General features: G+C 39.6%; 2 protein-coding genes across 2 annotated transcripts; one reads left to right on the top strand and one right to left on the bottom strand.

Moving 5' to 3' along the window:
* Positions 1–548: 548 nt before the first annotated feature.
* LOC121507298 (olfactory receptor class A-like protein 4) lies at positions 549–6,929 on the bottom strand. The gene is made up of 3 exons (XM_041783581.1): positions 6,820–6,929; positions 3,603–3,666; positions 549–2,068 (listed from the first exon to the last, which is right to left on the bottom strand). The coding sequence occupies exons 1-3, from the start codon at positions 6,927–6,929 to the stop codon at positions 1,055–1,057; spliced, it is 1,188 nt and encodes a 395-aa protein (XP_041639515.1). The 3' UTR covers positions 549–1,054.
* On the top strand, positions 6,566–8,623 carry fndc10 (fibronectin type III domain containing 10). The gene is made up of 2 exons (XM_041783458.1): positions 6,566–6,651; positions 6,812–8,623. The coding sequence occupies exon 2, from the start codon at positions 6,973–6,975 to the stop codon at positions 8,002–8,004; it is 1,032 nt and encodes a 343-aa protein (XP_041639392.1). The 5' UTR covers positions 6,566–6,651; positions 6,812–6,972; the 3' UTR covers positions 8,005–8,623.
* The last annotated feature ends 2,028 nt before the right edge of the window (positions 8,624–10,651 follow it).

Raw genomic sequence — 10,651 nt, forward strand, 5'->3', positions numbered from 1 at the left:
ACTTACACCTTAGCAGCATCCACTCTAATGTCTTCCGTCATAATTTCACCAGCCTCTTCTCGCTGCTTGCTTACGTCACAACTGCCGTGCCTGAAAGTACTGCCCCTCGACGCTGATTGTTCCTGTTACTTTCTAACTGGATCCAAACGGTTCAGATGGGAGCTTTGCAAGATGGATTTGCCAGTAAGAAACACGGAAACGGGCGAATCCATCTGCTTTGCAAGGTTAATATTTTTAAGGATTTTTATGATATTTTAATAGAATAAATAAATGAACACAAATGGAGTAAAACAACCAAGATAGCCTAGATGCAGACTGTACATCTCTGATGGCTCCTCTAGTAGACCGTTTATGTTAGAAGCCCTCTTAGAGCGGAAGTGCCTTATTTTGCCGAGATATTTCCAGTTTTGATTTTTCTTTTTTTATTCAAATGTATCCATAAATAAAGTCTGGCAATTACATTCATGAAATAACTGTATTGCAAACATAACAGACTAAGAAACATTTCATAAATAAAACAGAGAAAAGGGTCAGAGGTCAGTTTTAGAAATAGTTACATGAACAGCGGCTCACTGTTCTAGCTCATAGCCAGCTAGCTATGCAACTGCATTCCTACATAAGCGAATGCTGCTAAGTTAGATTTAGAAACGTGAGCTTTAGTAAATGTTAAGGTAACAACTTATATAACATAGGTAGCTGTTTTTGAGCTTAGTATTAGCTATGTTATCTACATAACACTGCTAAATTTGGTTGATCTAATGAGGTCAAATTGGTCTGGGAGCTGAAAGAGCCATATTTTCTTCTTGAGCTGAGCCAGATTATCAGGATCACTAAAAAGAGCAGCATTAGACTTTCTTGGTTCCAGCATCAGCCAAGACAGCATACAATGTGTTACTTTCACTCACAACTTAAATTAAATGAAATGTCTTAAAAAAAAGGAAATCAGAAACAAATTGAAGAAAAATGCTGCACAGGTAAAGCATCTTTGCTCTTTTAGATATATTGTTAGTGTTTGTTCAGTAGTCTTGTATAGATGCACTAAGTTTAGTTTCCCTCACTTTATTGATTTAACCTTTTCCTCTACTTTTATGACGTTTTGCTCCTTTTGAACAGTAGATATGTTTTTATTTCCTTTAGACTTTGAGGTTTTGCCTCCTTTATCAGTGTTTTTACTGAAACATTTAAGAAGTTTAGAACGACCCAGTATCATATTTATGATTCTTCTCCTCAGTTTGCTGTGTCCAAGGGCAACCACCATGGGACTGAATCCCACAAATAGCGACGCAGAGAAGTGGGCCACAGTCAGCAGCCCTTCTGCATGATGTCCCCCATCATGGTTGTAGTAGGTCACTGCAGCAACCTGCAGCACCCAGCAGACTACGAAGAGCGTCACTAGAGACATGATGACGTGAGCTGCTTTACGTTCACTGGCCACATGTTTGTCCAGCTCTCCATGTGCTCCCCCTGTCTCTCCCCCAGAGGTGACAGCTCGGATGTGTTTTGCTAGAGCATGGAGTGTGGCCAGGTTGGTACAAACCATCAGCACCAGTGGTAACACTTCATTAAAAGCCAGTGAAGTGGAGGCGAAGGCTGAGCCCTGCTGGATGGTGGGGAACTCCCACACACAGCCCAGCAGAGGCCTGGTGGTGGAGCTGATCACCATCAGCTCCACAGTGGCGTTGCCGTGAACATGAGTGCTGTATAACAGAGCTGGAATGGAGAAGGCCAGGTTTGCCCCCCATACAAGGGCCAGAACAATCCATACCCGCCGCCTCTCCCTCTGCAGGGCTAGAGGTCCAAAGGTCACCTGCTGTCGCCTCAGGGTGGTGCAGTGGAACATACTTAAAGCTAGAGTCACCCAGCAGCCCACAGCTCGCCACCAAACCCACAGTAGCATGAAGACACGGCACCATCCTGGGGACAGGGAAACATTCAGGCCAAGGTCCGACACAAAGATGGGCACGGTGCGGAAAAGAGAAGTCAGCAGGTTGGCCAGTGAGAGATGTACCAAAATGGTGTCAGAGGGAGGGAGTCTACGAGAAGGACTCTCGACAGCTGACTGAAGCACCTAAAGATAAAGCAAGACAGACTGAGAACAATTTTAGCTCAGGCATTTCGTTGAATTTACTAATAAATGTATATATCATATCTCACCGCATGAATAACCAGGATGTTTCCCAGGATGCCAGAAAAGACCAAGAACCCAAACAAAAAAGCTTCTGCAGTAAGGTCCTCTGACATGGCATCATTTTCAGCATATAAACATAGTTTACCTCATCTTTCTGACCGGCATGTGTTCAAGAGCAAAACTTGAGTGCTTCATAATAGCCACTGCTGCTGGCCTACAGGGTGTTTTTATACATGCACACAAGACTGAAAACGTCTGTCACATCTTTGCTGACCAGCCTCAAGGTCAATTTAATCCAATATGTTGATGCCTAAGTGCAGAGGCAGGCACTTTCCTCAGTCTCTTTCCACAACAACAACAAAGTGCAAATGTAAAGCTGTCTGCTGACATGAGCGATCACATCAGCAATTGTGTATCACTGTTGTCTGTTCCAATTACAACGATTACAATATAAGATCACTTAACTGCTCATCGATATAGCTACTTGTTTCTTTTTAGTAGTTGTACATCGTAGTGGACCACCAGACTTGTGTTAACAGCAGATTATACAGATTTTACCAATTAACTTCCGCCACCTCCAAGGGACAGGAGCTAAACTAATCACACTGATGCAGCTTTTTTAACCTATTAGTCAGCTGTTCATCCTCTCCCTTGGTACTAATTGTTTACTGGGTTGCTTAGTTTCTCTCTTGAAGCAATCCAGTTGTTGCTTTGAAGATTCTCACATAAACGCTGCTTAATTAAAGATGTTACTGCTACCTATGATGCATTTTGATTGTGTTTTTCCATTTGCAGGAATAACTTTGTAATGGGCAGTTTTGTATCATATAGCAACAGCAATGTAACAGACAAAATAAACGTAAACCTGGAAAAAATGTTGGTCATAAGGGGCATTTTGCTTTTATTCGACCTTTTTCTCTTTCTATAACAAGCAGTAATAAAACCAAGCACTAAATTATCAGCAACAACTATCTGTCTCCTAATAGCACCTAATGGCCCATGTGGTAAAGAAAACTCAGAGAACAGGGGTTCTATTTCTTCCTTTTTTAGTGTAATTTATCAGGTGTAAACTCTGATCATCTACATTTACATACCTGCATTTTGCAGGAGGAAGGTATTGAATGCATTGATCTCTATAAAACATACAGATGAAATCACTGGTTTAGAATTTGTTTATATTACTTCAGACATGCAATAGCACAACACCAAGACACTTAAAAACACAATATTTTTTCATTTATGTAGAGATATTTGAAAGTGTGTAGTCAACTGTAATTCATTTTATTGATATTTCTTTACACTTCAAAGCAACAAGAGTTTTTGGGAATATTGAGGAGCAATAAAATTTAATCATTTCACTTGCAGCTTACTGTCTCTTTGTCCCTTAAGTTTTTCACTTACCTAATAAAATATATATTAACACAGGTAGGCCCATGAACAACTCTGACATGCACTCTGTGCGGATAGGAGATACCTGCAGGTAAGCAGCACAGGTTGAATCCAAGCAGTGGTTTATCCAGGAGGTGGCCTCGGCTCTCCTTGAAAGAAAAAAAACCAACACAGATGTCACCCAGAAATTCTTAGCTATGATTTGTTGTTTGTTGTGTCTGAGGATTTGTTTTATAATCAAATATTTGAGCTGTGTTGCAACTGGTAGAAACTGATTTTCTTTGGCTTTCAGCTCGGCCATTGTTGTGTTTCACATAATTTGTTCCAATGTGCATGTTCTTACAGAGAGATACAAAACAGTGGGTTTGTGTTAAAAACACGAGTCGAATATTAACAGCCAAAGTTGAGTGCACAAAAAGCAGGCCAACCCACAGACTGGGCTGGGCCCCTAACAACCCCAGAGAAAGGGCCCTCTCAGGTGTGAATTATTAAATCTATCAATGCTTGTGTGTTGGATCACAGCATTGATGCTAGCATGGGTCCTGACTAAAGGTTACTTCATTTTGGAGCTGAAAAATATGTCATGCTATTATTTTCATCGCTTTATTCTGCCAGTTTTTGCCACTTTAAACACATTTTTCAACCAATTTTAGTCACATTATAATCCCATTTCATCACTTTTCCTGCCCATTTATGCCACTTTAAAAAGTTTTTGCTACTTTTAACCAGAGATTGTTGAAAGAATTGGACAAGCCCTGTGTGACATCAGCGGTCTGCTTACAATGGGCAGACCCAAACAGCGCTTGAAGCCAATCTGCTGTGGCTTCCATAATGAAATTGCTGTCTCAACAGAACTTTGGATCAACCTATTGGCCCGCTCACTAAGCTGGACTTCCTATCAGCTAGCTAGCATTCTGGTTGACAGAAATGTAGCTTCTGCCTGTCAAGCTATCTGTCAATCAAATGAGATGCACCAATCAGTCTGCAGTGAGGTTTGTCCTAAATATTATCTAATCGATTGTTATACAAAAAAAATCTCCGTACAGTGAGAGCACATGAAGATATTAGCTAATGGGACATGTTTGTTTTTTAGTCAGGCTGTAAACCAGTTTATTTTTAGTGTAAAAACCAGCTGTTTAACAGGTGATCAGATGGAACTCCCAGTGTTCCTGCAGTCAGCCTGAAGTGCAAACTCTTGGTATTGCAATTTTTTGCACTTCTGCACTGGCTTCATTTTTCAGGACCGGAGGTTGCCGCTTGCTTTAAACCCATTTTTGCCATTTTCTGCACATCATTACCTCTGTTCACCCAATTTTCCACTATTAACCCTTTTTTACCACTTTTACGCCAATTTTTTCTACCTCAACCCATTGTCACTTTAACCAATCATTGCCACTTGTAACCATTTAGCACCATTTCTTAAACTGTTTTTGCCACTTTTAACCAATTTTCACCAGTTTTTCTGCATCTGTTAACACATTTTTGGAACTTTAATCCCATTTCTGCAAGTTTTAAAATCTAAAGTCACAGGCTTTTTCAGCTATTTTTTGCCACAGTTAACGTATTTCACTTTAGCTGTAAGAAAAAGGGGCTACATTTTTAACTTTTACATTTTAGATTTTGACTGCATATGGAAACTGAAACACTGGACATCAAGCACCTTTGAATCCGTGCCTCTTGGATCTTCCCTCATAGTCTGATTTCCACATTAAATGTAAAATTTACTTTCTCAACACTTTCAGCCCATTTCCTAGACGTGTCTGAGTCTCTTTATCACTGACTCCAGCCTAAGTCCACTCCTTGTGGATCTCCCCTAAGTTCTCAAATCTGTTTTGTCTGATAGTCCTCTTCTAGTCAGCTTTCTATGAATATGCTTTGATACAACACTGAGAACTTCCTACCTTTTCAGCAGTGACTTTCTGTAGCTACCCTCCTAGTGCAGGATGACAATGATTGTCTTCTAAAGAATTGTCATGTCAGCAGTCTTCACTAAGATTGTGGTTGTGTGTACTGAACCAGAATGAAAGAATGAAGGGTCAGGAAACCTTTGCAAATTGGACTTTTTAACAATATTCTGCAATTCTACATACAACATTTGTCACGTTTTAACCAATTTTTGCAAGATTTTAACCCAATTTCATCACCTTTTCTGCCCATTTTGCCATTTTAAACCCATTTTTTGCCTCTTTAAACCAATTTTTGCCACTTTTTAATCCCCCCTAACCACCTTTACCACCCATTTATACCACTTTAAATGAGTTTATGCTACTTTTAACCAATTTTTGCCAATTTCCAGCTCTCAATCATTGCCTCTGTTGACCCATTTTGCCATTATTAACCCTTTTTCATCACCACCAATTTTTCCACCTCTACCCATTTTTGTCACTTTAACCAATCGTTGCCACTTGTAACCATTTTGCACCATTTTATCTGACTGTTTTTGCCACTTTCAACCAATTTTCACCAATTTGCACCTGTTTTTCTGCATCTATTAATGCGTTTTTGAAAATTTAAACCCAATATTCTAATATTTTGAGATAGTGGATTTTTGATTTTCATGAACTGTAAACAACAAGATTTTTAAAAAAGGGTCTTGAAATATTTCACTTTGTATGAGATTAATCTAGAATAGCTATATGGACACTTAGCTGTCTGAAGTAGGAAAAAAAGAACGTTTACATATCTAAAATGTTTTATAGCCTATGCACCTGTACACACACTGTATTCTGTATATATATACTTTATATACATAGGAAGAGAGTCAGTGAATGATCAATCTTGTGAATCTCTTCTAACCCCCTGAGTGCTTCATTTGGACCACCTAAGTTAAAGCAGTCATGAACCGCCCCTGGGCACAGAACCATCATAAACTGTGTGTTGTCAGGACTCTGGATGTTGACTTAGTTATTGACTAACACCTGAAGCCCTGTGTGGGATGATGACTCACAAACCGACTGATGGTGACTACAAATATTTTGTGCACGCACCCACGCTCCCATGCACTCCGCGGCGCGCGCTCCTCCACGTGCACTCTCACACAGCAGGCATCAAAGCCTTTACGTCAAGCCAGACAGGAAGAAGAAAGCAAAATCTGATGGCAAGATAGCTGGGTACCCTCGTCCCCCTCGATGCAAGTAAGTGATTTTCACAAACCCTCGCTAACGAGAATCAGCAGCGAGTGGACTTCATCGCCGTTTAGGCTTTTTGAATTTCATCCTCCGAGTTTCTCCTCTACAAGGTCATACTCAGATCTCTCCCTGACCGGATGATAATCCTGTTTCTGTTCTGTCGCAGATGCATACCCGCTACTTTCGCCTATGGACGCGCTCTCCCGCTTCACACGGATATCGTCTGTGTGCAAGACAGAGTTGATCTTATGGCAAACATCAGCTCGCCATGTACCATCGCTCATCTGATCCTCTGTGAGAGAAAATAATTCAACGAGAGGGGGTGAGATGAAAAGCCAACAATCCCTGCTCGCCTTATCGGCACTCTTGCTCTGCACATTACACCAGACAGCTGGCTCCAGCAGATCTCATCGCAGCAGCTCAGCATCATTATCAACATCATCTCCATCAGAGGTTAGAGGCAAGATTAATTTGGGGACGCCCCAAAACTGGTTAAAACAGACTTTTATTGGCTCCACTTATGGCAATCACAGCCACAAAAGTAGGCCATCACCAAAGCTTAAAGAGGCTACAGGCCAAGAGAATAGCTTTTCCTTCAACACCAACAGAGGCAATGTTACTACTGTGGTATCAGAGAAGTCTGGCAGGCGACCAACCTGGGTCCCCGAGGATGGGGAGTCACCACTGTGTGCCTACCGAGTGATCGAGGGTGGCATTGGGGGACAGCTGTGTTTTAGGAACACGTTGTCCGGGTACAAATGTCAGAAGGCAGACTGCAGGACAGTGGTGTCTGTTGGGAACCTGGTGGCAAATATTCTCATCAATGGCAGTGTACTGTTACAGTGGACTCATGGGGCAGAATCCTCAATGCCCAGCCAGGATGCTAAGACTGCAGCTGGTCAGAGAAGCAGCGGGAACGCCGGGACAGATCTAACAAGAGAGGGGACTCTAAGGTCGAGCTCTGTTTTCAGTGGACGCCGGCACAGACGTGGAGGCTATGAGCTGAGCTGCTGGTGGAACGGAAGCTATACCCAGTTTGACTGTGCCGGTGTTCGTCTTGGACTGGGGTGCAGGGACTTTCTCCTCAGTGAGCTGCATGAGAACATCCCCTACCGCTTCTGCCTGCGCTCCTTGGCCCACTCTGATCCAGCTTTGAGAGCAGACCAGCAACGGGACTGTGTTGAGTTTACCCTGCCACCATCAGGGATGCAGGACATTGTGATCGCCATGACAACGGTTGGGGGAGCTATTTGTGTGATGCTGGTCATCATCTGCTTGCTGGTGGCATACATCACTGAAAACATCATGAGTCCCACTTCACAGCACACATACTCCTACCGCACTCATTCTCGCCACTGAAGTTGCACTGAGTTCAGGGTGCACTGCAAAAGAAATGATCGACATCTAACCTCCATGATAACCATATCTCACAAGTGTAGTCACTCATGGTCAGTAACAGTTTTAAATAACCTTATATGATTTATAGATTCTATTAAGACTTTTAATTGAAGCACAATCAACTGTGACTGCAAAAAAACCACGCCTTGTTAGCCTTTGTGAGGATGCACTGAACCAAAAGTACTGATAATCCACTATTACACAGATGTTTACTGTTTTTTGTTCTTGTCGGGGATGGTCTATGATTGAGTCTGCCAACCCAGATACTGGCAGCATTTATAGAGCAATACACTTGGACTTTGACAACATATGAAACGGCAGTCTCTGCTGCATGTGAAGCCTGTAAAACACCCAGACTGATCCCATCCTTGCTTTCAGTGGACTGAATTATTCCTCCACTCCACAAAACAACATTTATATTTGCTTTAAAATCTGCATACAGTGTGTTTCTTTAACCATTCTGTGGTTCATCCAGTCTGGTATACATTATCTTAATACTGTGCCAAACATCTTGAGTTAGAATGCCTTCATAACATGCTGTGAGTCAATAAAGCAACATGAGGCCATTTGTAATACTTAACAGCTGTCCTTAGTTTTCTTTTGTGTGTGAGCGTATGGCAATGGGATATTTTCACCTCACAGGACCGTTCTACAAGACTGGGATTTAAAATCAAAAAATAAATGGGAGATAATCCCAATATTTTGATGTCAATCACAGATTCTTGGTAGGTCTTGACAGAAAAAATAACACATGCTCACTGATTTGCACCATCATACAAAGGGGCAAAATTCATCACAAGACACGCTAGAGATGAGGCAAAAATGATCACATCAAAGGAAAAAAACTGCAGCAATAAGGGTCGGGCAAATAATTGAAATTTAGATTGAACTGCAATAAGGCTCGCTGTCATTTCAGTTCACAGATGGAGCAAAAACTATTGAACCTGAAATGTGTCAAAATATCAGTTTAAATCTTGTTTGCAGGAGAAATGTTATACCCTACACATCATGCAATCATTCAAGCATGATTGAAAAAAGAATCATTTCCTCTTTTTGTATGTTTTTCTTAATCAACATGAGAATGACAAAAATGATTTTTCCCTTTAATACAACAATTTATGTCGACTTTGCAATATAAGTTAAAATAATCGCAATAAGATATTTTTTCAAAAGTGTTCAGCCCTAGTTAAGCTATGTAATATTGTGTTAGTTATAATACAAAATGATTTGTTGCTTTATTTTTAGTGGAAAATACATGAGATGTGGAACTAATACAAAAGTTGCAGATTAAATCCCAACCATAATGTTGGGAGAAGAAAAAAATAGAAATTAGATTATTTTCCACAATCATTCAGACCTAGCAGCAATTATATAAAACACACAGTTACAAAACTATAATTTAACAATTCATTATCCTGTTCAGACCTTTTATGTCTTAAAGTAACATGAGAACAGACCATACAAGGCCATGAAATCCTCTACAGTTAATGTTCAAATAATTTTGAGCTCCTGATAATACAATGAATAAAATTACTAAAATGGCTTTAGGCTTATTCCTTAATGATATATATCATATTTTTGTGAAACCCCTAGAATTCAAGTTAAAAGTACATTTCTCTTTTATATATATATGTTATATATATATATATATATATATATATATATATATATATATATATATATAGGCTACTGTATATACTGTATATCAATGTTAAAAACAATAAGAAATAGTCATTAAAATACATATGATTCAGAAACCTCCTTTCCATATCTTCTAACAATTTATTGGATAAATTTGTTGAATAATTCATATCTTTTCCCACTTTATGTTTTCAAACTGATTGTTCCTATAGTGTTTGCTACCAGGAGTTGCAGGGCAATGAATCAAGTGTCTAAAAAATTTAATTATGTAACATTGCTGCCATTTAAACTATCTAAATTAAGAACAATACAATATTCTTTTAAAGGTATCGGAACCTTAAATGCTTTGAAGAATTTATAGTAGGTATAAGAAAGTGACCTTTTTCACTTATTTTTGTATTTTATATTCTTATTTTTTCATATATATGTTTGTATGGAGGAAACATGTGTTTGTAGAAAAGAGAAAACATAAAAGAACCCGTCTATCAAAAGTGTATAATTTTAGGGGGAGTTTATTTACTTCAAAGTTGTTGTTAATAACAACTTCTACACCGTCTAGTTTGTTCAAGATAAGATTAGGAATCAGGAACCACAACTTATCCTTGTGAATAAAATGCTTGATCCAGTTTACCTTCAATACTGTACTGGATAACTGAAAATCAAGCACATTTAAGCCTCCCTGAGTAAAAGAATTACATCAATTTTTTTGCTCAGTTAATGATGCTTACTTTTCTAAATAAAATAAAATAAATCAAAATGAGTAAGAGGCCACTTCCGTAATAAAACTTGCTGGTGCATCTAATACCTTTGCTGGATAAACAAGACAAGATAAACCTTCAGGTTTTGATGGGAGAAATTTTCAACCAAGATGGCAACGTTTAAAAAGTTTGTTTATTGACGTCAGGGCTACGTCATGACATTTCTCAGCATGTCAAATCCGAAACTCCGCCCTAAAATGACATCACTC

This window comes from Cheilinus undulatus, linkage group 3 (genome assembly GCF_018320785.1).
Source record: "Cheilinus undulatus linkage group 3, ASM1832078v1, whole genome shotgun sequence".
NCBI classification, from domain to species: domain Eukaryota; kingdom Metazoa; phylum Chordata; class Actinopteri; order Labriformes; family Labridae; genus Cheilinus; species Cheilinus undulatus.